This window comes from Cebus imitator, unplaced genomic scaffold, assembly GCF_001604975.1.
Source record: "Cebus imitator isolate Cc_AM_T3 unplaced genomic scaffold, Cebus_imitator-1.0 Scaffold117, whole genome shotgun sequence".
In the NCBI taxonomy this organism is placed as follows: Eukaryota; Metazoa; Chordata; class Mammalia; order Primates; family Cebidae; genus Cebus; species Cebus imitator.
In genome coordinates, this window is record NW_016107432.1 from 5274971 (window position 1) to 5300758 (window position 25788).

The 25788-nt window shown below is 55.5% G+C and overlaps 1 protein-coding gene across 27 annotated transcripts in view; it reads left to right on the forward strand.

Moving 5' to 3' along the window:
* Positions 1-25788, forward strand: part of ABLIM2 (actin binding LIM protein family member 2) — a 185502-nt gene that overhangs the window by 43826 nt on the left and 115888 nt on the right. For all 27 annotated transcript variants that reach the window (XR_005201944.1, XR_005201945.1, XM_017539067.2 and 24 more), the window contains exons 2-4: positions 8731-8874; positions 18631-18814; positions 25537-25652. Coding sequence is in view for 25 of the 27 variants with exons in the window: in XM_017539067.2 (XP_017394556.1) it covers positions 8731-8874; positions 18631-18814; positions 25537-25652 (444 nt within the window). In the remaining 2 variants the exon portion in view is untranslated. The remainder of the gene's footprint in view (positions 1-8730; positions 8875-18630; positions 18815-25536; positions 25653-25788) is intronic.

A 25788-nucleotide genomic window follows, 5' to 3' on the forward strand; every position in this document is an offset into this window, starting at 1 on the left:
AAGGGAAGCTGGAACTGTGTGTTCTGTGACCCGCTGTGGGTGAGCTGGGACCTCTGGGGTTCATGTGTGTGTGTAGGCTTAGAAAAATGACTATTATTAGAACATACTTAGGACATTGGGAAACCCCAAGCCAGCCATTTGCACAATACAAACAGCAGATGGGGAGCTTCTGAAATCATCTTGGCAGATGGAACAGGGATCGATGAGAACCCCTGCCATTGGTGGACCCCGAGTTTTCCCCTGTGTGAGTACTCAAGGGGGGGTCCCCTGCCCATTCTCTAGGTGGATTACCTCTGGAGCAAACAAGGAAAGCAAGAGAACGAACTGAACACGGCTGCTGGTCTTAGGCCAAGCCAGGAACACCTGCTCAGGGGTCCAGAGTTCACTGGGCCCTCCGAGGAGTGGGGAACTAAATATAGATCCGTGGGCAGAGAGCAGAAATAAACAGTCAAAAACTCCCTAGCCAGCGCGGTGGCTCACACCATCATCCCAGCACACTGGGAGGCTGACAGGGAAGGATCGCGTGAGCCCAGGAGTCTGAGACCAGCCTGAGCAGCATGGCGAGACCCTGTGTCTACAAAAAATTACAAAAATTAGCAGGGCGTGGTGGCACACACCTGTGGTTCCAGCTACTCGGGAGGCTGAGGTGGGAGGATGGCTTGAGCCCAGCAGGTTGAGGCTGCAGTGAGCTGAGTTCGTGCCACTGCACTCCAGCCTGGGCAGCAGAGCGAGACCCTCCCTGTCTCAAGAGAAAAAAAAAAAAAAGCATTTTCCAGGATCACGGAATGATGAAGACTCTGCTGTCTGGGTCGTGAGAGCTGGTTCGCTGGACAGAAAGACGAGTTTGCCCCCCACCCCGCGCCATGCCCCCTTGGCCTGGCATGTCCCCCCTTTGGTGCCTGCCACGCTGGTGTGGCGCTGAATGGACACGCCTCCCTCGACACCTGACAGTGCATCTGTTCCTCTGTCTGTTGAGCAAGTGAACACATGATTTGCAGCCTAACAGATGATGAAGGGGGTGGGAGGAAGAGCATCAGACACACTCAAGCTGGGCCCCAGTCTCTTACCCAGCCGTGTGACCATCTCCTAGTCTCGGCGTCCCCATCTGTGGCATGGGGATGCCCGACCGTTCCTGTGGGGCATGGTATGGACCAAACGAGAGCGTGAAGGGCTGGGATGGTGGTTGTTTGACTCACTGCGGTGTCCCTGCGGCCTACACAACTCAGTGCACAGAACGGGTCCTCAAACGTGCTGGCCGAACATTGGAATGATGAACCAATGGAAAAGAACATCTCCCCTGTGGGAATGTTTGGAGTTGAGTGCGTTTGACCCAGGGTCGCACGGTTTGTCATCCAGGGTGAAGCCACGTGACTTGCAGTGGCTTCCAACAGCCGAGAGCACCGTGGAGGGTCAGGGCAGACGCTCGTCCCCGATCTGGGCTGTGGACAGCAGGACGAGGCGGGGCCTGCAGCGTACCCCGCAATGATTAGGGCCACATGGGAGGAAAGTGACAGCACAGGGCGCCCGACACAAGTGGTGTCACCGTCGGCCTCTAGGTTTGATGACGAGTATCAAACGTGGGACTTGCAGGAGGGCTGGTGAATGTCTCTGAAGGTGGTGGGGAAGGTGCTGCCCGGTCCAGTCTGAACCACCCGGGTGAGGAGAAGCTCAGTGTTGCATGGCTCAGGAGGCCGGAATGGGGTCCCCCAGCTCACGGGAGAGGAGTGCAGGGTCTGAGTGACCACACTCGCTTCCACCCGGCGTCCTGGAGGCTCCCCCGCCACGATGCGTGATGCCACTGTGCCGGCCTCCACGTCCCCCTGCAGGGCGGCATTCATGGATTCAGACACCAGCAAGGCCTGGGGTGGGTCTGGGTGGGTGCCATTCAGAGCCTCAGGCCTGGGCACAGCTGGGTGAGGCACTGGGGCACAGAGGTCAGTGCTGAGGAGCCCTCGCCGTCCAAAGGTCATCATCAGACCAGCATGGCCATGGAGCATCGCCAAGGATCTGAAAGGATTGGCCCCACCTGGCAGCCCCAGTCAGGCTGAGAATATACCGAAGCCTGTCTCGCCGCAGCGGTGGGGTCACCAGTTTCACATCTCACATGACCCCTGTGTCTTGAGAATGGCTGTCCCCATTTTATAGATGAGGAAAACGAGGCTCCAGGGGGTGGTGTGATCTGCCCAGGGTGGCATAGCCAGGATTTGAACAGGGCAGTCCCTGCCCTTCCCAGTACCCTACCTACCACCCACCAAGGGTTGGGAGGACAGTTGGCTGATGAAGCAAAAGTGTGGCCCTCGGGGAACTCTAGGCCAGGGCCATACACTAGGGCCAACAGACAAATAAAGTTTTATTGGAACACAGCTGTGTGCATTTGATTACATATTGTCCATAGCTGCTTTTCAGATATAAGCGGAGTTGAATAGTTGCAGAGACCACATGGCCTGCAAAGCCTAAAGTATTTACTGTCTTGCTTTTTCCTGAGGATGTTTGTGGACTTCTGCTCTGGGCTGTGAAACCTTTAGCGGACCTCAGAGTGATCATTTTTCCCCTTTCCAATAGCCATCTGATCCCTGCACCCTGCAGCCTGCGGCCTGTCTCAGCCCTGGAGAGAACTTAGCTGACAGCCGCTGTTCACAGCCACCTGTCAGGATTGCACACGGAGCTTTCTCTACTTCAATGGACATTCTAAATATCCTCCTAACATCAAGCCCTGATTTACAGATGTGAAAACTGAGGCTTTGCAGGGTCAAATCTACTCACCAAGGTCACACTGCTGCCCTTGGATGGTGGGTGCAAGCCAGAATCTGCTGGCTCCCGTACTGGCCCGCTGGTGGCAGAGCAGGAGTCCAGCCTGGAGGGGGAGGCAGGGGGATTTCCCAAGACAGCCACGTCCCTTTGCTGTGAAGGTTATGTGCTAACGACACCAGCAATCATTCTTGTTATTCCCCCTGGGGTCCCCAAGGCTGGGGTTTCATTATCACGAGGGATTAAATGCTCTCAGCCCCTGTGTGATGGATTCTTAGCACTTGAGTTTGTGTTTTATGTTATTATCACAGTTAGAGACTTGTTATACCAAATTATTGGAGCCGATCTTGAAACTGCAGTGAAATGAACCTGCCACACTTATGGTTAATTCCTTTTTAATTTTTTTTTTTTTTTTTTTGAGATAGGGTTTCACTCTGTCACCCAGGCTGGAGTGATCTTGGCTCACTGCAACCTCTGCCTCTCAGGTTCAAGCGATGCTCCTGCCTCAGCCGCAGGAATAGCTGGGATTAGCTGGGATTACAGGTGTGCACCGCCATACCCAGCTAATTTTTGTATTTTTAGTGGAGACAGGGTTTTGCCATGTTGGCCATGCTGGTCTTGAACTCCTAGCCTCAGCAGTCCACCTGCCTAGGTCTCCCAAAGTGTTGGGATTACAGGTGTGAGCCACTGAGCCCCGCCTAGAATTTTTAAATTTTTTAATTATTTTATTTCTCAGAGCAGCTCTGGGTTTCTAGAAGATACAGTGAGTTCCCGTGTGCCCCCCACCATCAATGTCCCTGTGATTAACATCTTGCACTGCTGACATGCGTTTGTTAGAACTGTACCAACGTGGATGTGTTAGTAAGTGAAGTCCACACTTTACATCAGGGTCACTCTTCATGTTGTAGGTTCTGTGGGTTTGGACAAACGCACAGTGCCGTGGATCCACCTGTCACCCAGAGCAGCGTCACTGCCCTAAGAATCCCCTGTGTTCCGTCGATCCCAGCCCTCGCCACCACTGATCCTTTCCCTGTCTCCTTAGTTCTGCCTTTTCCAGCATGTCACATCATTAGAATCCTGCAGGACGTAACCTTTTCAGGCCGGCGTCTTCCCGCTAGCCGTATTCATCGAGGGCTCCTCCATGCCTTCTCACAGTGTGACGGCACGCTTCTTTTGTTGCTGAATAATATTTCATCGTCTGGATACACCACAGTTCGTCTATCCATTCACCTGCCGAAGGACAACCTGAAACTTCTCTTTGCGGTGTAAAGCACATGGCTTACTTTGGGCCAGGCTCTGGGGGACTGAGGAGATCCTGGCCCCTGCTTTCGCAGGGTTTTGCCATTGCCTCCCTGGTCTCCTTGCGTGCCCATCTTCAAAATTTGGCAGCTGCAGCTGGACAAGGAATGAACCCCCTTGGGAGGCAGGTGCACACCAATTTACCTACCTGTGGTCCCAGGGCCGGGCAGGGCCAGCTGGAGGGAAACAGTGTAGGAGCGTCACCTGCCTGGAGGCAGCGGGGTCCTCACGGCAGTATCTACCTCCCATGGTGAGACAGCAGTGCCTCTGCCACGACCCTGCGGCCCCAGGACACCCCGAAGGCGGCCCAGGTGGGTGAGGTTGGGGCCTCCAAGCAAGTCCACGCTCTTAGTAGCTCCCCCCAACCCCCCGCCACCCCTGACCAACTATATTTCCAATCTCCTGGAAACGGGTGATGTCAGGCCAGTGTTCTCGAAAATAACAATGGCAGTTGTGTATTGAGCACTTACTGTTTGCTGGGCTGGTTGCTATGGGAACCATAGCACCAGTTTGCCCATGGTCCTGGCATCCCAGGGGCCAGGTAACGCAGAAGAGGACAGATGCCTGGCTGGAGAAGCAGACAGACACACAGACGGAAGGCCAGAAGTTTCAGGGACTTACCTGGGGTCACAGCATGCAGAAGCTGAGGCTGCCTCAGAGTCCACCTGACCCCGCCGCCAGCACTGCTCCCGGGAATCTGAAGCTGATGCTTCTCTCAGGCTGGATTCGGGCCGGATTCCAGCAGCATGAACCCCGCCTTAGCGGATCACAAAGAGACTTGTGTGTGCTGTTCTCCATGTTGCCAATAGAGGAGAACATGAGTCTTGAAGACTGCAGCCCCCACCCCTGTGAGCTCTGACTGAGCCTCGGATGTGGACCAGGTGCATCACTCACACAGCAGCTTACAGGGGCCCCGGTGGCCTGAGCCACGTGTGGCCAAGAGAGGCACCATTTGAAGTTGAGTCCACAGTTCTAATCCTTGCTCTGCGCCAGGAGGCTTAGATACCTCCCCAGAAAACCTTCGCCTTCTGCCCCCTCCCCACTGTCTTTATTAAATGATCGATGAGGTGGTTTCTGCAATGACTGCAAGCAAAAGGCACGTGGGACAAACCTGCTGTGGATTCCACCAGAGTGAGAAAGGCCGCAGTGGCCTCCAGCGGCTGCAGACTGAGCCCACGGGGACCCTCGCTGGGCTCTGCCCTGTCCAGGTTGTAAAATTAGAGGCAGGGCTAGGACGGCGCCGAGTTACTTTTCATGCTGTTCATCTCCTTTCCCGTGCCTGCTTCCCTGGCTGAGCCCTCTCCCTCGTCCCCAGACAGCTGACATCCACCACCCTTGGTCTCTTCCCAGCCTGGGAAGAGCTGCTGCCCGGTGTGACCCAGGTTCCTCCTCCGTGCTGTCCCATCTCAGTTCCACCATGGGCAGGAGAGGATGGGTGGCCAGATCGCTGGCTTCCGGGATGGGGATTCTGGAAATGGGTGGGGCAGGGTGGAACTGGATGAGGAAATGGCCCCCTCTGTCTGAGATGCAATTGCTGGATTTTTACCAGGGGGGTGAGGAGAACTTCCAGGCCCGGAGCTCAATCAGTGCTGGCGTTGAGCAATTGTGTAAATAGATGTGAGTGTGTGCGTCTGTGTGTGAATAAGCTTAGTTCTCACATGAAGGGTGGCAGGTGCATTCTGGGCCTGTGCCCCACCCCTCAGCCCACCTGTGGTTTCCACTGCAGCCAGGTGGGCTGTGCGCCATCGCCTGCAGCCTGCCCAGCCCTGGCACCTGCAGCGTCCCTGGCTCTGTGCCTCAGAAACTCACTCAGCCCAGATGCCAGGCAGCCCAGAAGAGGGGCTGGGGGTTCCGCCCTTGGAGCAGCTCTTGCACTTGGGGGCCAGGCGGTGAGGGTCCAGGCGGTGGGGGGAAAGGCGGTGGGGGGCCAGTTTCCCAGCCTCCCTTCCTTCTGAGGGATGGGCTGGGGTACGCTCCTCAGGGTTTCCTGGAGGGCCCCAAGCCGTGAGGCCCCCCACCCACTCTGGGAGTGGCTCAATAACACATCTGCCACACGCTTTCACCTTCCTGGCTCCTCACTCCAACCTGGCACCTGGGACCCCCGAAATAGACCACCGCACGGCCAGCCTTATCTTGAGACCGGCTTCAGGGGAACCTAGACCAAGACAGGAGGAGCTGGCATTACAGCGCTGTGGAAATAAAGGAAGGCGTGAGGACAAGCGGGTTCGACCTTCTCAGAGCTGCTATGGCAGGGGAGTCGGCCACAGGGGCAGGCAAGCAGTGGGGAAGCCTCCCAGGGGAAAGGATGGCTCCCGGCGAGCCCCCATGGAGGCTGTCGGCCTGAGGGGACTACAGGCGGCCCCCGGAAGGGGGCATCTCATGTGACTGGTTAGGGGAGTGCTTGGCTTTCTCTGAATGAGCCTAACTGGAAAGCGGGGGCACCAATGAGGACAGCTGTGAGTTGTGGGTCAAGTCCTGGCCATGTGGGACCGAGTTGTTGTTTGGCCTCCGGGCTGTCGAGGGAGAGCAGTGGCCTCCCTGCGGGTCTGCCGCGCAGCTGGCTTCCCGGCTGGTGCCAAGGCCGGGCTCGGCCCTGGGTCGGCAGCTACGGGTGTGGTCTGAGCGCTGGCTTTCCTGGACCTAGCCGTTGTCTGGGTGTCCAGTCTCTGAATGAGATCGTTCGGGGTGAATTTGGCATGAGCAGAAGGCATGGGGCGCAGCGCTGGCAGCATGAAAGCCCGCCCTGGGTTGCTGCACTGGGTGGTGCTTGCTGTCGCTGGCTCTCACTCCCAGATGAGGATGCAGAGGGAAGCGGCTCAGTGCCTCGGCCCCTGTATCCCCGCCTGTCTGATGGGTCAGACAGGGAAGCTGCATTAGCTTCCCTGGCTTCTCTAACAAGTGACCACAAAGTGAACACAACACAAGTTTATTAGCTTACAATTCCAGAGGTCGCAGGGCCACCAGGTCTTGCTGGGCTAAAATCAAGGTATGAGAAGGGCTGGTTCCTTCTGGGAACTGAGGAGAATTCTCTCCTTGCCTTTTCTAGCTTCGGGAGGCACACACATTCCTTGGCTTGTGGCCCCTTCCTCTGCCTTCAAAGCCAGCAGTGTGTCATCTCCCTGACCTTCTTCCACAGTCACGTCTCCCTCTGGCCACAGTCATAAAATGTTCTGATTTTAAGCCCCTGTGATGATATTGGGCTCAGCTAGACCATCCAGATCATATCCCATCAAAACCCTTAACTTACTCACACCTGCAAGCGCCTGTCAGGGGTGTAGGCACAGGTTCCGGGGATTCGCATGGGGACGTCTTGGGGGCATTGTTCTGCGGAGCACAGCACTGGCCACAGAGCCTCCTGCCTGCCGCCTGTGCCTGCCCTGGCCCCCAGGCTGATTCACTCTCACAGGCCAGCACTTGCCAAGCATCAGCTGCTCCTCTCTGCCAGCACCCCAGGACCCACTGCCTGGGTTCTGCCCGGGTCCTGTGCGGCTAGCTCTGTGCCTGGCGGGGCTCCAGGCCCAGCTCCCACACCTCCATCTACCAACTCCTCCTCAAGCTTCAAAGTGATGCCCACCCGGCCGCCTGGCGGTCACTGTTGCTCACCTGGCCATCCCTAACGGCCACAGGGAGCCCCTGGAAGGGCAGGCCTGAGGCTTCTGTGCCGTGGCCCCTTTCCTGGGTACTGGTCTCTGTAGATGCTTTGGGAGAGTGGGGATGAGAAGTGTGTCACCCTGCCCGGTCCCCGGGAGCCCCACAGTCGGGCCCTGTGACCATCCATCCTGACCTGTCCATCCAGCCGGCTACTCCTTAAACAGCCTGAACTGTGGTGGCTTTAAGGGGGATTTAAGGGAACAGCAGCAATATTCAGCTCCACGTCCCAGGACCCCGAGGAAATTTGAAGTGAGCTCCCCTGAGGACCATGGCTGCTGTACTTGCAGAAGAGAGGGTGCTGGCTCCTGCTGCTGAGGGTTACTGAGCTCACAGAGGGGTGCCTTGCCCCGAGACCCCGGAGGATAAGGCTGCGCCAGGTGAAGGCAGCAGCAGTTGGATCATCTTTCAGGTTGGGGGGATGATGGCCTCATTGCCACAGGTATTCGTGTGGATGTGGCCCGGGCCCCTCGCTGCATGGAGCTACTGTAGACAGGAGCCCACACTAGGGGTTGACCAGATGGCCTTAGCCCTCTGGCCCCTCACCTCTGTAATCTGACACCTGTGGGTCCCCAGGCAAAAGGAGATGACAGACTGTCCCTGATGCTCTGCCGCCTTGTGCTGGTGGGCGTGGGGCTGCTGGGAGGGTCTGCTCTGCGTCCTCACACCCTGCTCTGCTCACCTTCATGCCTCACACATCCACCCCCGCCCCTTTTTTTTTTTCAAGACAGAGTCTTGCTCTGTCACCCAGGCTGGAGTGCAATGCCGAGATCTTGGCTCACTGCAACCTCCACGTCCCAAGCAATTCTTGTGCCTCAGCCTCCTGAGTAGCTGGGATTGTAGGCATCTGCCATCATGCCCGGTTAATTTTGGTAATTTTAGTAGAGATGGGGTTTCACCATGTTGGCCATATCTCGAACTCCTGACCTTGTGATCTGCCCGTCTCGGCCTCCCAAAATGCTGGGATCACAGGCGTGAGCCACCACGCACTGCTATACCCATCCTTTAACACCGCTCTCCTCTCTCTCCTGACAGTGTCACAGCCCCAGGCCGCTCCCAGCCCCCTGGAGAAGTCGCCCAGCACGGCCATCCTGTGCAACACATGCGGGAATGTGTGCAAGGGCGAGGTGCTGCGGGTGCAGAACAAGTACTTCCACATCAAGTGCTTCGTCTGCAAAGGTGAGTGGCCCCGCCCCCGGCAGTGTGGCCCCACCCCCGGCAGCCTGGCCCCGCCCCCCGCAGTGTGGCCCCACCCCCGGCAGCCTGGCCCCGCCCCCTGCAGTGTGGCCCCCGCCCCCTGCATTGTGACCCCTCAAACAGGCCTTCCAGCGGCAATCCCAGGTCCTCAGAGTGTCCTTGAGAAGCTCCGCTTAGGCCTGGGCCATCGGAGAACACTCCGGGGACAGAGTCTTCATAGGACAGCATGATCTTTTCAACATAGCCCTTGTCACTTGTGGGTGTGATGGAGAAATTGTCGGAGTGGGGAGGGTCAGGGGATGAGGGTCCAGGTCCCCAGGGGTGTCCTCATGTGGCCGCACTCAGCCTCAGAGAATTCTGGTCCTGTGGTCAGAGCAAGGTGGCCACCTGGGCACCGTAGCCACACAGGTAAATGGCCATGGTCAGCCGCACGAACTCAGCACTGGGGGGAACACGGGACCTTTGCTGGACCACAGGCATGCGGGCGCCCCCACCCGAAGCAGCACCGAGCACATTACCGTTATTCCTGATGAAAATCACTTCCATTTTTCTCTGACTGTAAAACAATAACGTAAATAATCTACTAAATTCCAATAATACTGAAAAGATGAGAAAAAAGTAAAACGAAACAAAAAAATCACGTGAAGCCCTGCCAGCCGAGATGGCCCGTGCCAGAGTCTCCCTCCAGCCTGTTCTCACTTCCTGTACAAAGATAGCGCATGTGCCGTTGCTAATTTTCTAAAAACAGATTAAAAATAGCACTGGGGGAAGGGATGTGCAAATCAAACCAGTCTGATGGCTGTTGACCCAAGGAGTTTGCCGTCTTAAAGGAATTGCATTAAGGACACTGCACATCCCTGCTGCGGTGCGCGGCCCCGTCCATGCCTGCATTCTACAGGTTTGCTGTGACAGCCCCCGGGCCATTTGGAGATTCACAATCCCTTAACCGTAACGACCCAGTGAACCCCAGTGTGCTGACGGCTTGCTTTTTTCTGGGCAAAGAAAATTAGGAAATGTGCTACAGCCGATAATGCAGTGTCATGATTTTCGTCAGAAGTCTGGCAGACCCATCCAAAGGTTGCCGGCTGCACTCATCTGCTCCTCAAAGGGTCTAGGAGGCCCCGCTGTGCGCCAGGCTCTGGAAAGTTCTAAAGACAAAGAAGGCGCAAGCTTTCGCTTGTTCACTGTCTGGTGTTCACTGTCACTGTCTGGTGAGGGAGTTGATGATGGGTAAGGTGTGTGATACGATTTGAAAAGATGACTTCTGATAGTGAAAACCAAGCACGTGTGTGTGGTTGGTACCCAGAGGGAAGGATTTAGAAGATGCCAGAGAGGACTTCGCAGGGGAGGTGGTGTGCTGGCTCCAGACAGTGGGGATCTGCCTGCCAGAAGCAAGGCCGCTCCAGACACGGGAATCCTCCCGGCGCCAGCAGCCCAGCGGGGACATGTGACTGCGTCTCAGAGAGGGGGACACTGAGGTCTGGAGGCTGGGAGCTTGCCTGGCCTGTCTGCAGCTCCTGAGCCAGGGTCTTCCCTCCTGGGTTTCTGTGGAGGCGCCTTGAGGGTCCCCGGATGTGGGGGGAGCAGGAGGGCAGCGGGTGGTGTCTCCAGCCCTGCCCACCGGAGCGCGGCCATTGTCCACTTGTCCAGTTTGTGTGTGCAGGCGCTGCGTAAAGACTGTGTGTACAGTCCTGTTGCTTGGAAAGGAAACTTGAAAACCACCAGCCTAGACTGTCCCACTGCTAAAAGGGGAACATCCGAGAAACGACCTGGAGCCACTGGCCCTGGAGGAGGCCAGAGTCCACAGCGAGGCCCATGGGGCCCTGCAGGGGTCGGTGACTCAGGGAAGCTGCTGAGCCCAGCCAGCTCTCCACTGGCCCCGGGACCCAAGGGGGCTGCACCATTTCCAGCAGGAGTGGGAATGCCGTGGATCCCTTGGGCTGAGGCAGACCTCAGCCCCGCCTTTCAGAGATGCTGAGACTCTCCGTCCAAGGACGTGGGTGACTATCAGGGACATCACTGGGAGCACATGATGCCCCAAGAATCACCTGGCTCCAGGAGTCCCCTGTATATCTACAGCCTGGCTCAGGCCCCAGTGAAGTCTCCCCACGGCACCCTGACGTCCCGGGTACCCCATCACCACTGCCCTGACAAAGGTAGCAGGAAGCCGAGTCCTCATATGGGGGAACCAAGGGACGCCCCCAGGACGGCAGCTCTGGGGAGTGCTTTGGAAGAATGATGACATGAACAACACGCACTCTGGCACATGCGGGGAAGGATTTGTTTTCTGGGAGTGGGTGACGAGCTGTGGGCGTGAGCGTGGCTGGCCTTCAGCCTCACGCATTAATGTAAACAAGCAGGTAGTCTGCCTTCCTGAACCTCAGGATTCCCGCAACTCCCCTGGGAGAAGGCGTGGCCGCCGCCCTGGCCTTTCTCACCCTGCAGCTGGTAGATTTCATGCGTTTCATTAGGGCTTTCCAGGGCATCGTGGGATTTGTCTGGTCTAATTTTTTCTCCATAAAAATACATTTGCCACATTTCTAAAAAGCAAAATCCATTAGAGGGCTTTTTTTAAAAGCCTATTTTAAAAGACAAAGGGGAAGCTTACACTTTATTTGAAAGGATTTCTGTAAGCACAGACCTTGGGCATGTATCAGATCCCAGAGTCAAGTTCATCACCTCCTGTGACCCAGGGGCTTCATGGGTGGTGGGGGCTGCCCCAGGTCCCCCTCCCCTGTCTCCTCCAGTGGATGTGGGAATAACCCTAACCTCTTCCTCGGCAGCTACAGGCGGTGGGACGAGACAGTGTCAATGGCAGGCTGGCCCAGGGCCGGGGACACGCACTCCATCACCAAGATGATTAATGACCGTGGGCTCCAGCAGTGGCAGGGGTCTGAGGGCAGGCCCAGTGCCAAGATCCAGCACATACACCCACAGCCGGTCAGAGTCTCACTCTGTGCCAGGCACGTGTGCCAGGCCTGTTGGCTCTGCAGATCCAGCAGCCAGGGTGGTGGCCACCCTTCCCCTAGGAAAGCTCTGCCTTCGGTGCGGGGCCCTGTGCTTCTCCTGCTGGAGAACAGCACGGAGTAACTAAGATTTCCCTCACGCTTTCAAGTGAGCAGCACTTGTTTAACATAAGGACCGCACCGTCTTGGGTCAGTCTCTCCACGCTCTCCTGAGAATGCTGCGCATGAATCACTGAGGGTACTTTGGGATGAATGAAAAGAAGACCCAACTCATAAATATCCATCATGGGCATTTATCTTCTTAACATGAAGTCTGGAGGTAGACACACACCCCTACCCCAGGGTTGGCTAATTAAACAAGTCACCGGAGTCATCACAGATGCCCAAATGCTCCCTCTCCCACACTGCCCTCTGTGCATGTCAGCAGTGCCTCTCCTCATGGTCTCAGATGGCTGCCTCTGCTCCAACATCACACCTCTCCTCATGGTCTCAGATGGCTGCCACTGCTCCAACATCACACTCACAGCATGGCATCCAGCCTGGAGATGTGCGCAGGCAAAGGCCCTCTCCTTGCGTAACCTTCCCTCTCATTAGGAAGGAGAGCCCTTTCCCTGTAGTTCACCAAAGACTCCTCATATGATTCACTGGCCAGAACTCTGTCAAACATTCACTCTCCCCTGACAAAGAGGAACAGGAGGGTCGTGACTGACTTAGCCCAGCCATGGCCACCCTCGGTAGGCACGTCACCAGGTGAGCCAAAGCAGGGTCTGTTATCAGGGAAGACGATTGTGTCACAACCCATTCTGATTCGAGAGGTCCCACTGTGTTGGGTTCCCACTACCCAGGCATTTACTTGTGCCTCAGTTTACCAGGCAAAATCTGTGAAGGAAATCTTATGATTATCCTTTTGTCCATGGCTGCCTCAGGCTTGGGGATTCAAATTCCACCTCTGTCACCCACAGCTTATGTGGATCTTAGGCAAGTGTCTCAACCCAGGTTTTCTAAGTAAAAGTCATTTGACAACTATTTATTGAGCACCTACTATGTGCTAGGCACTGTTCAGGGTGTTTGGGAGGCAGCCGTGAACAAAACAGACATCCTGTCCTCACAGGGACCAGTTCTAATGCGAAGAAACAGACGATAAACACGATAAAGAAGCAAATTTCATCATGTGCTAGAAAGTGTTCCCTGCTAGGGAAGGAAAGATGCAAACTGGGTGGTCAGGGTGGGCCTCACGGAGGAGGTGATCTTCGGGCCAAGCCTGGAAAGAGATGAGGGAGTTAGTCATTCACTCGTGTGAGGGAAGAGCGTTCCCACCGGAGGAACAGCCAGCGCACAGCCTAACGCAGGCAGGTGTGGGAACAGCAGGAGGCCCACGTGGCTGGAGCAGAATGACAAAGGGGATAAGGAAGGGGAGCCGCTACGTCCCTGTGAGGACCATGGCTTTGATGCCGGCGAGGAAGTGCAGAGGAGGGTCCCGCTCTGTCCTCACAGGTTTCCATGGATTGCTGGGCGCTCATTGGTGAGGGAGACCAGGACAGGAGTCAGAAGGAGGCCAGAGGCAGGAGCAGGTGCCAAGGCTGGAGCTGACAGCGGCTGGGATGAGGAGTGTGAAGATGTCTGATTCTGGATGTCTTTGAGATCCAGCTGGCCCTGTCCTTACCCTACAAATGCGAACACATGTTGAACATAAATATGTCAAACCCATAGCACAGAGTGCCTGGAGAAACGAATCTGGTGCACCTGGCCTTGGAAGGGTGGCTGAGTTCTGTGCTTTGGGAGTATGCTGTTTTCACTGTGGTCTGTCGTGTCCCTCCTCGGAATGCCCAGGGACACTGCAGCAATGAAAAGACGAAACCATACCCACATGTACCCTCGGGAAGGCAGGCATCTTCTGGTCCTGTTGGAAGCAGAACTGAGCAAGTCCACAACCTTAGCAGGAGCCAAGAAAATAGGCAGGGAGGGAAGGACGCATGTCCGGGAGGAGAGCCGTGAACTGCGCGGGTAAGGCAGGTGGCATTGTCCCTGCGGATACTTCCATCTGGGACTATAAATAGCCACCTGTTCTAGGCAGGCTGGGAGGAATGAAGGAGTGGTGTGAGATGCCTGCACACGCGCTTCCGGAGCATTCCAGGCGTTTATGAGAAACAGCCATGGGCCTCCAGCCTCAAAGGGAAGCTCCAGACAGGTGGGCCTCGGCCCCGGCCCAGGGCACTCCTTGTTCCTTCCGCGCAGCCTGAGACTCGCAGGGCGCCAGGAGTGTCGGGATCACATGGCAGGGTTGTGAACGTCCCGGCAGGAGGAATCTCAGATGACATCTGCCCTGTTGTTCATGGAAGGGGCCCCTGAGCCAGGCTGGGCCAAGACTCGGCACTGCAATGACTGCCCAGCCCTGGAGCCCTGGCCCAGCTTCAGGCTCGCTCACGCTCCCGGGGTTCTCTGTTTTCTGTGTGTTTTGATGTGAATTGGCATGTCCTTCCACTCACCCATATAGAGAAATAGAGAGCAGCGGTGGACAGCACCCTGGATGGCTGCTGCTTGGGTCTGGGTGTATATTCCTCTGGTCTTCCCTTTGAGTCTCTTTAAAATTTGGAGGTGCCGTACGCCTGATTCGTTCACGTCAGTTAGCGTGTGGGCACCTTCCTCACTATACGCATTCTTCAACACTCATGTCAATATCCTCCCGAGTTCCTTCAAGCACATGCCCCACAGTAAACTCAGTCGTCCCTGTTGCACTGGTGGGTGCTGACATCATTTCCAGCCAGACGCTGGGCTAATCGGCTTTTTAGACCTCAACCCATTGGCTTCTCACAGCCACCACGGAAGGCTGGTATTGCTAACTCTGTTCTACACATAAGGACTCTGAGGTTCAGAGAGGGCAAGTAACTATGCCAAGGTCACACAGCTGGGAAATGGTAGGAGCAAGGACTCAAGCTCAAGCTCAGGCTACCTGACACTAAAGCCCAGGCATCTATTTGTGACATCTATGGCATTTTATTGTCCCCATAATGCAGGGAACTGTGGCAGTCATGGACATTTCCTTGGGATGGATCCCAGGAGAGGGACTGCTGGGTCAAAGGGCGGCAACAGTTTTCACATTCCTTAGCGTCAGTGACAAATGGTATTCCAGAAAGTGGTGCTGATTCACATTTGTCCCCGCCTGCCCGCTACCGTCTCCTGCCTGTTTCTCGTAAATGACCACAGCGTGTGCCTGAAGGATGGTGCTCCCATCCCCCCACCTGCCCTGCCTGCCCCCAGTGTCTATGCTAATTTGATAAATTGCAAAATGCAATATAAGAACAATGTGTTGTGTCCATAAGGATTTCTAAAATGACCAGGGGACTTGAACGTTTTACTTTTAGCAGACAGAGGTCTGGGGTCTAACCGCCTTGCGGTGACCTTGGCATACTCAGGACCGCTAGAATCTGACCAGCAGCCTCCCAGGTAACGGCTGGGGCTGGACATGCTAACTTGCCTGGTGCTCCTGGGAGGGGCCTCAGGGTGCTGGAGTGGGTCGCTAGAGCCACTGCCCCGTTTCTCCTTCAAGCCACAGCCCATGCCGTCTTATGAAGAATAGAGAAACAGACAAATGCAGAGCGGTGAGAGCCATCAGTGCCGTGTGCCGACCGCCGCCCCGCTGCTGCCTCGGTGCAGGCGGCGCTGATATCAGAATACTAGAACTCTCCAAAGTGAGGCCCCGGAGTCTCTGCTCCTCCACAGTCGGGATGCATTTGCTTGGTCTACCCTACGGTGCAGATCAGACAAAGCGTTTTCACCCTCAGCCCGGATTTCACTCTGGGTTTTCATGAGCCAGAACATGCGTGCAGAGCACTGCTGCCCTGGCCTGAGGCTGAGGCCCACCTGTCTGGAGCTTCCCTTTGATGCTGGGAGCCCTTGGCTGTTTCTCATAAACGCCCCAGAACACCTGGGAGGAGTGAGTGCAGGCATCTTATACCTTTCCCTCTTCCCTCTCAGACCGCCCAGGCTGGGTTTCATTCCGGGTTTTCATTCGCACATTGAGACGAAATTCAGAGTCAGCATCTCCGGCCATTACAGCAGCAGCCCGGGCCTCGTCGCTGGGCCAGGCGGGACTCAGGTCTCACGTCGCACTGGCTCACGGGATGCTCTCTGTGCTGCCGTGCGCCCCCCTGAAATACGTTCTGTGTTCTAGATGAGGACAAGGAGGCCAAGAGAGGTTAAGGAGCTTGCCCAGGGACACACAGCACACTGTGTGGGTGAAGCTGGGGTTCGAACCCGGGCAGCTCCGGCGTCTGGAATCTAGGCTGCTCGGCTTACGTCTCACCATATCAGAAGGGCGAACTTCTCTTTGGAGAAATGGAGACAACTAATCCCAAAATGAAAGCTTTCCAGCCACACTGGTGCTTCCAGCTGGTTTGCTCCTAGAGTGCCGTCAAGGGTTTTTTAGGCAGATATTGAGGGTCTTACTTTGGCCTCGATATCCCACTGGATGCCCTCCAAACGTTAAAGGCACCCATATTTACAATATGTAGAAACAGCATCCTTTGCAAGCAGTTCACATGGTGATGAAAACTTTTAGATGTCAGCTTTAAATTAATGAGGGCTACATGGTTTCTTTCTCAAAGCCCCTCCGCGGTGGCTGGGAGCTGCACTGACCCAGCAGGCAGGACCCAGCACTGACCAGGCCAGTGGGGCTGGGGCGGCAGGGGCTTCTTCTGTGACTCCAGCAGGGCCTCCCTGGGCCAACTGGGTTGGGGGAGGCTGTGGGCCGCTCCCTCTGAAACCACGCGTGGCTCCCACGTTGCCCTGGCACTGGAGGGGAGCTTATGGGAGGAATGCGCTCGTGTCTCAGGACGCAGATTGGGGGCCTCTGAGCTGGTGGTGAGGGGCAGGTTGTCCTCAGGGGGAGTGTTCCCTTCCCCACCTGGCAGAGGTCCCTCACCCCTCCACGGAGCTCCGGGTTTCAGCGTCCTGGGGCAGGTGTCTGTTGGGAAAAGAGACGAAGAGCTTCCCTTTCAGGAATCCACAGGCCCTCTCCTCCTGCAGGGTCTGGCCTCGGCCATGCTGTGGGGAGACAGGCGTCGAGGGCCATGGGGACGTGGAGACACAGAGAGTGGGGGAGGGCCCGGGAAGCCTCGGGGTGGACTACAGGGACTGACCGCAAGGACATGATCCGTCCTCCCAGGGACCTTCAGCCCCAGCATGAGGTCTAGCACACAGTAGGTGACCAGGCGTTAGCCCCTTCCTGATCTGGATGCCCAGTGCTGGAAACAGCCCGCTGAGGACAGGAAGGGCCCAGGGGCCATCCCTGGTGGGGTCATGGAGGCTGGGGGCCCCTAGTGAGGGTGGGAGGCTGGGCCGCCCCTCGGGGGAGCCCGGCTCTTGTCCCAGTCAGCGCCCTTTTCGCAGCTTCTGTTAGGAAAGTCCACTCAACGCCAGGCCAGGGGCCAGAGCTGGAGCCTGTCGCAGGAGCCCGGCCCCCGAGAGTCGAGCGAGCTGCCCTGAGTGGTGCCGGAACTGCCCCTAGAGCGTGCTCAAGCTGCCCCGAGTGCGTGCCGAAGCTGCCCCGAGTGTGTGTCGAAGCTGCCCCGAGTGGTGCTGGAGCTGCCCCGAGAGCGTGCCGAAGCTGCCCCGAGTGGTGCCGGAGTTGCCCCCAGTGCGTGCCGAAGCTGCCCCGAGTGGTGCCGGAGCTGCCCCGAGTGTGTGTCGAAGCTGCCGCGAGTGGTGCTGGAGCTGCCCCGAGAGCGTGCCGAAGCTGCCCCGAGTGGTGCCGGAGTTGCCCCGAGTGCGTGCCGAAGCTGCCCCGAGCGTGTGTGGAGAGCTGCCCTGAGCGCATGCTGAGGGCTGCCCCGAGCGTGTGCCGAAGCTGCCTCGAGCGTGTGCCGAAGCTGCCCCGAGTCGTGCCGGAGCTGTCCCGAGTGTGTGTCGAAGCTGCCGCGAGTGGTGCTGGAGCTGCCCCGAGAGCGCCGAAGCTGCCCCGAGTGGTGCCGGAGTTGCCCCGAGTGCGTGCCGAAGCTGCCCCGAGCGTGTATGGAGAGCTGCCCTGAGCGCATGCCGAGGGCTGCCCCGAGTGTGTGCCGAAGCTGCCTCGAGCGTGTGCCGAAGCTGCCCCGAGCGCGTGTGGAGAGCTGCCCCCAGTGTGTGCCGAAGCTGCCCCTAGCGTGTGTGGAGAGCTTCCCTGAGCGAATGCCAAGGGCTGCCCCGAGAGCGTGCCGAAGCTGCCCCCAGTGCGTGCCGAAGCTGCCCCGAGCGAGTGCCGAAGCTGCCCCCAGTGTGTGCCGAAGCTGCCCCGAGCGAGTGCCGAAGCTGCCCCGAGCGAGTGCCGAAGCTGCCCCGAGCGAGTGCCGAAGCTGCCCCGAGCGAGTGCCGAAGCTGCNGAGTGCCGAAGCTGCCCCGAGCGAGTGCCGAAGCTGCCCCGAGCGAGTGCCGAAGCTGCCCCCAGTGTGTGCCGAAGCTGCCCCCAGTGTGTGCCGAAGCTGCCCCCAGTGTGTGCCGAAGCTGCCCCCAGTGTGTGCCGAAGCTGCCCCTAGCGTGTGTGGAGAGCTTCCCTGAGCGAATGCCGAGGGCTGCCCCGAGCGAGTGCCGAAGCTGCCCCGAGCGAGTGCCGAGGCTGCCCCCAGTGTGTGCCGAAGCTGCCCCGAGCGTGTGCCGAAGCTGCCCCGAGCGTGTGCCGAGGCCTCGGGGCTCGTGTCGTGTGATGGCGTGCTCGTGGAGGGGGGTCCACCTGGGACCTGGGTGGGGACACGGAGATGGTCCCCTCTGCCGCTGACGCCGCCCCGCCCGTCCTCCCCAGCATGTGGCTGCGACCTGGCGGAGGGCGGCTTCTTCGTGCGGGAGGGCGAGTACATCTGCACGCTGGACTACCAGAGGCTCTACGGCACCCGCTGCTTCAGCTGCGACCAGTTCATCGAGGGCGAGGTGGTGTCGGCGCTGGGCAAGACCTACCACCCCGACTGCTTCGTGTGCGCCGTGTGCCGGTGAGTGAGCGGCGCCCGGCCGCCCCTGCCTCCCGGGCCTTTCTCCTTCCTTCCCGCCCTCCCTTCCTTTCTTCTTCCCGCTCCCTCCTGTGCCCCCCACCCGGGCCGCAGTCTGCACCCTCCTCCAGGGAGCTCCGCCAGGGCGGGCTGGGCTGCTCCTCTCTGGGTCTGCTGCCTGGCACCGAGCAAGCGTGCCGCGAGGGCTGGCTGCGGAGACGGGGTCGAGGCCAGTTCAAGACCAGCCTGCGTGACACGGCAAGCCCGTGCGTCCCGCAGGCAGCCTTCCCACGCGGCCCCTGCCTCCCCCTTCCCTCCGCAGCCCCCGACTCGTTCCTCCCACAGGAAATGTTCAGTTTGCAGAAAACAAAGAATGAAAACATGAAAGCAGCGTATTTTCTGTCCTGCACTCCCTGCCTCGCCACACCCAGCTTGCAGGGGCGTTTTCAATGTTGTTTCCAAAGCAGCTCCCTGTGGTTACAGCGTGTGCCCGGGACAGAAATGGAACTTTTGTCAGAGGATGCAGAGGACAGGAGGGGACCGTGACAAGAAGTGTTTCCGGGGAGAGAGACACCCTAGGGATTGTGTCATCATGGCATGACCTGGGTCACACCTCTCCCAGGGATTATCTGCCTGTTTGCTTTTTGTGTACGTAGCTTAGAGATGAGGGTTACCGTCTCACAGTTGCTGTGGGATCGCCTCTGGTTACTCTATTAGTAATTTTACAGATAATAACAGACAACTCTGGTCGTGTTGGAGTCACTGGGACCGGACTTGTCCGGCCACCGTCAACAACTAGGAAACTGGACAAAACATACGAAACAACCGTTTCCAGAACCTAGAGCTCAGAACTAAGAGGAGGAAACAGTGAGGCGAGGCCTGTGATCGCCCAGCTTCCTTCCTGGGGGCAGCTCCGGAAGGATAGCATGGCGTTGGGGGCGAGACCCGAGGAGACTGTGGCATCGTCCTGAGCCAGGAGACAGTGACCAGAAAGGAAGGCGCAGCTGGAGCGTGGTGGGCAGAAGCCCAGAGGGGTGGCGGCACGGCAGAGCAAGAGCGCCCGTCTGCATGGGGCCTGGGAGTCTTCAACCACATGTGAAGCCCTGTAGTCATAGAAGAATTTCACACAGTGGGTCAGAGAACGAGCAGGTTGCTGCAAGCAGAACAATTCCTGGATTTGGGAAGCAGCTGAGTCCTGTCCAGGGCAGAGATTCCTTGTTGAATGCCAGGGCATGCAGTGTGGACACCAAAGAGACAGGCCTTATCCAGAGGACAAAACAGCCCTGCAGTGGGGGCTACAGTGAACCTGCTCTGCCAAAGTACAGCACGACCCTCAGAAACATCATGCCGGCTGGGCACAGAGGCTCACACCCATAATCCAGCACCTTGGGAGGCCAAGGTAGGAGGATCACTTCAGACCAGGATTGGGGACCAGCTTGGGAAACGTAAAGAGACCCCGTCTCTGTTGTTTAAATTGATTATTTTTTTTTAAGTCATACTGATCTGCAAATAAACTGCCTGCCAGAGCAAAGCCCAACACTTTTCACAAGAAGATGTTTAAAAATCCAGCATACAACAACATAAAATTTATAAGTGTTAAATAGCCAATCAAAAATTGCTAGTGACGGCTGGGCATGGCAGCTCATGCCTGTAATCCATCCACTTTGGGAGGTCAAGATGGGAGGATCACTTGAGGCTGGGAGTTCAAGATCAGCCTGCATGACATAGCAAGACCCTGTCTGTACAAAAAACTTAAAAATTAGCCTGGCATGGTGGTGCATGCCTGTAGTCCTGGGTACCTGAGAGGCTGAGTTGAAAGGATTGCTTGAGCACAGGATTTTGAGGCTGCAGTGAGCTATGATTACATCACTGTTCTCCAGCCTGGGTAATAGAGCAAGACCCTAAAAAAAAAGAAAGAGAGAGAGAGAATGAAAAGAAAGAGAGAGAGAAAAGAAAGAAAAAGAAAGAAAGAAAAGACAGAGAAGGAAGGAAGGAAAAAGAAAGAAATTACTAGTTGTATTAGGTTGTTGCCAAAGTAATTGTGAATTTTGTCATTAAAAGTAATAGTAAAGGGCTGGGCATAGTGGCTCGCACCTGTAATCCCAGCGCTTTGGGAGCCTGAGGTGGGTGAATTGCTTAAGGTCAGGTGTTCAAGACTAGCCTGACCAACATGGTGAAACCCCATCTCTACTAAAAATACAAAAATTAGCTGGGTGTGGTGGCGCACGCCTGTAGTCCAAGCTACTTGGGAGACTGAGACAGGAGAATTACTTGAACCTGGAAGGCAGATACTGCAGTGAGCCAACATAGGCCACTGCACTCCCGCCTGGGCAGCCGAGCAAGACTCCATCTCAAAAAAAATAATTAATAGTAAAAAGCAGCAATCTAAGAAAAGGAAACTAGAAAATGTGACCCCAAGCCAGAAGAAAAGTCAGTGGCAATAGGCCCAGAAATGACAGGAATGGTGAAATGGGCAGATAATGACTTTAAAATAGCTACTGTAAATATGTTTAAGTATTTTAAGGAAACATGAACATAAATAGGAGAGTTATGGAAAATATAAAAAGAAACCATTAGTATGCCTGTAGAAATGCAAAATATAATGGCTGAAGTGGAAAATCTCCTAAAAGGAATTAGCAGTAGATTGGGTATTTCACAAGAAAATGTCAGTAAACTTGAAGGCACAGCAAGAGGAAGAATTCGAACTTAAGCAGAGAAAAAAAAGACTGAAAAACACGAAAAGCAGCTCAGTGATCTGTGGGTGTAGATCTATTTCTCTATCTAGGTGGATGGGGAAGACCAAAAAGTATTTAAAGAAGTCATAGCTGAACATTTTGCAAATTGGGTGCAAACTGTAAACATATGGATCCAAGAATTTCAATGAACTTCAAACAGAATAAACACATCAAAATCTACTAACTCTACCATCATCAAATTGCTGAAAACCAGTGCTAAAAAGAAATCTTAAAAGCTGCAAGACGAAAAAAAATTATTTACGGAGGAACAAACGTACGACTCCAGACTTCTCATCAGAAACTATGTATGCTAGAAAACAATAGAACCACACTTCTTAAATGCTGAAAGAAAAATACCTATCAAATGATTCTATACTAAGCACAAAAAGCTTCCAAAATGAAGGCAAGACTGCTAAAGGGTATGGGACTTCTTTTGTGAGTGATAAGATTGTTCTAACGTTGACTATACTGATAGTTGCATAACTCTGAATATGCTAGAAGCCATTTTACATCGTACATTATATTGTATGTGAACAAATAAATGTCAAAACCATTACTGAGAAACGAAGGCAATACAAAGACGTTTATAGACACACAAAGCTAAGAGAATTTGTTGCCAGCCAACCTGCACCAAAATAAACTTAGGAAGTTTTGTGGGCTGAAGGAAACGCAAAATGAGAAACTGCAAAAGCAAGCCATCAGCTGGTGGAGCATGCCTGTGTCCGATGAGGCACTGCTATATAAATGCTTACTATTTACAACTCGATAATAAGAAGACTAAAATTACCGTTAAAAATGGACAAAAGAGGCTGGGCGCAATGGCTCACACCTGTAATCCCAGCACTTTGGGAGGCTGAGGCGGGCAGATCACTTGGGGTCAGGGGTTCAAGACCAGCCTGGCCAACATGGCAAAACCCCATCTCTACTAAAAATACAAAAATTAGCCAGGTGTGGCAGTGGGTGCCTGTAATCCCAGCTACTCGGGAGGCTGAGGCAGGAGGATCACTTGGACCCAGGAGGTGGAGGTTGCAGTGAGTCCAGATCGTTCAACTTCACTCCAGCCTGGGCAACAAAACAAGACTCCATCTAAAATATATATGTATATGTATGTATACAAATGGCCAACACCACACATGAAACAATGCTTACCGTCATTAGTCACAGGGGTATGCAAATGAAAACTACAAAGAAATGACATTTTACCTCCATCAGAGCAACTCAAACTAAAAAGCTGGACCGTGGCAAGTGCTGGTGAGGATGTGAAGCCAGAGGACCGTCCCTCCGGTGCCGTGGTGAATGCAGCATGGTTCCCACAGCTGCCACGGAAACCAGTCTGGCCATTTCTGATAAGGTTAAACACACAGAGCCTATGATCAGAAAACCCGTCTTATGTATTCACCGAAAAGAAAAGAAAGCATGTGTCTGCGGAGAGGCTTGGCAACTATGCTTAACAGCTTTATTTGTAACAGCCCCACACTGGAAACAGCCCAAAGCCCCCGGCAGTGGCATGGAATTCCCACTGTGGTTTATCCGTGGGGTGGAACACTCAAAGGATCAACAGGGACACAAGTGCAGGTGAATCTCAGAACCACGACACTGACCCAACACCAAAGACAACGTGTTCTGTGATTCCTCAAAGAAAGACAAATCTAATCCATGGTGACGGTGACAGTCAGTGCCTGGGGCCATGGTGACAGTGATGATCACGGTGCCTGGGGCCAGAGGTAGTGTGCAGCGTGATTGCACACAGCCACAGGGGCTTTTTGCAGTGGACGGAATGTTCTGCATCATGACTGTGGTGGTGGCAGTTACATGGGTGTACACATTTGTCACAGTGCACCTCGATAAAGTTGAGGAAATAAAAGCATAGCTGCCCTTGAGTCAGCCCCTCCCAGGTCAGGCAATAGGCCACAGCAGGCAGGATGTCCTGTGGGTGAGGGAATGTGTGAATACAGCCCTGGGACGCAGGTGTTCTCGATCCTGTTTTATAGGGGAGAAGCATTTCCGAGAGGTTGAGTCACTTGCTCTGGGTTATGCAGCCAGAGATTTGCTCCAAGCACATCCAGGGATGGGGAGGGACTCCCACACAAGATCTCCATGACAGGGAGGCTGCAAGACACCGAGACACAGGGGACAGCAGACCACAGCACTCACACGGGCGTGGGAGAGCCGCACAGGCTCCCAGGCAGTGGATGGGAGGAGAGGGCCCTGGGCCTAGCTCAGCCTGTATTTGTTCTGGGTCCCCAGGAGCAGGCACTGGGAGCACAGGAACATGCTGCAGGAACCAAGGGCACTGGATGCCAGCCACATAGGTGGGAGCTCTGGCAGGCCTTCAGCAGGGCAAGGCACGGTGGTCTCAGCTTCAGAGAGAAGGCCCTGGTGAGGCCCCGGTGAGAGGCCAGTCAGGGTCTCAGCAGGAGAGAAGAGGCCAAGTGTGGCTTCCTAGGGGAGCTTCAGTCCTTCACCTATTCACCCATTCATTCATTCAACCATGAATTCATGGTGCCCGCCCTGAAGAAGACAGATGGAGTCCAATGAAGGTGTTTGAGCAGGGGCTTTTTTTTTTTTTTTTTTTTTTTTTTNTTTTTGATATGGAATCTCACTCTGTCCCCCAGGCTGGAGTGCAGTGATGCAATCTCTGCTCACTGCAACCTCTGCCTCCCGGGTTCAAGCGATTCTCCTGGCCCAGCCCCCTGAGTAGCTTCGACCCCACCTGGCTAATTTTTGTGTTTTTAGTAGAGACAGGGTTTCACCACATTGGCCAGGTTGGTCTCAAACTCCTGACCTCAAGTGATCCTCCCACCTTGGCCTTCCAAAGTGCTGGGATTACAAGTGTGTGCCACAGTGCCTGGCCAAGAAGGGGCTTTAAAGGGCACCTGCGGACTGACACTTCCACAGCCTTCTTCCTTTAAAGCATCTGGTTCTCTGGCCGGGCTCAGCTGGGGAAGGGCAGCAGCTGCTGGGAGCTTGGTGGTAGCAGCTATTGAGGGTGGACAGGGCAGCATTTTTAGGCTGTGCTTCTGGCCCCGTCTGCCGGTGGCCTGGCCTTAGCTTGCTAGATGCAGCTACCTGAGCCACCCCTCAGCCTCCAAAGACATCCTCGGGGCTGCAGGGGGATGGGCCGGCTCTGCTGTCCCTCATCCGTCCTCGCTCCAGGCACTTGCTGCCGATGGAGACTTTAAAATGGTGCCAGAAAACTCGGTAGTCAAGTGCATGCTATTTTAATGCAATATTTTTTAAAATTGAAATAAATGCAAACAACTCATTTAGAGCAAAATGCCAGAATTTTAAATAAAAACAGGATCCGACTATATAGCATCTTCCTGTCTATGAGGTGTGCTTTTAAAGACATTGCCTTCTTAGGAGGCCCAAGCAGCTAAATCGTGGAACTTTGATGCCAGACAGGTCTTGGTTTGATTCTGGCTCTGACTGGTATCCACATTGTCCTAGCTCTGAACTCCAGTTTCTCACCTGTACAGAAAACATGAAGCGAACACTCAAGTTGAGTGAGGTGGGGTTATTAATGAGTCATACCTATGGGGCACCTGTCACAATAGCTGGCCCCGAGCACACAGGAGATGCCCAGTCGGCATAGCTGCTGCCCTTGGTGCCGAGCTGATATGGAAAAGGCATCCCATGTGGCCGAGAAGGCAGGGTGGGCTGGAGGGGCTGGTGGTCCAGGAAGCCTGGCATGTTGCTGTGTGCGAAGCACGGGGCTAGCCCCTGTCTGGTCCTCACTGCCGCCTTAGGTGCAATGATTCTGCCTGTTGGTAGATGAGAAAACTGAGGCTCAGATGTCAATGACTACCTGAGGTCCTGTTGTGAGGACGTGGCAGTGCCTGGGTGGAGAGGCCCTGCGTCCTTGGCCTGTGAGTGGTACCTCTGCAAGGTCCTGGGGAGACATTGGCCCCGGTTGCCTGCTCTGGGGCAGGGGTCCCCCAGAGAGGAGCTGGAGGTGGGCCTGGCTGGTAATGAGCTCTCTTGTTTCAGGCTGCCCTTCCCCCCCGGGGACCGAGTGACCTTCAATGGGAAGGAATGCATGTGCCAGAAGTGCTCCCTGCCCGTGTCAGTGGGCAGCAGCACGCACCTGTCCCAGGGCCTCCGAAGTAAGTGGGCATTGAGTGGGGGGACGCTGAGTGGGGGGGTTGCTGAGTAGGGATTGCTGAGTGGGAGGGGATGCTGAGTGGATGGGCATGCTAAGCGAGGGGGTGCTGAGTGTGGATTGCTGAGTGGGGGGTGCTG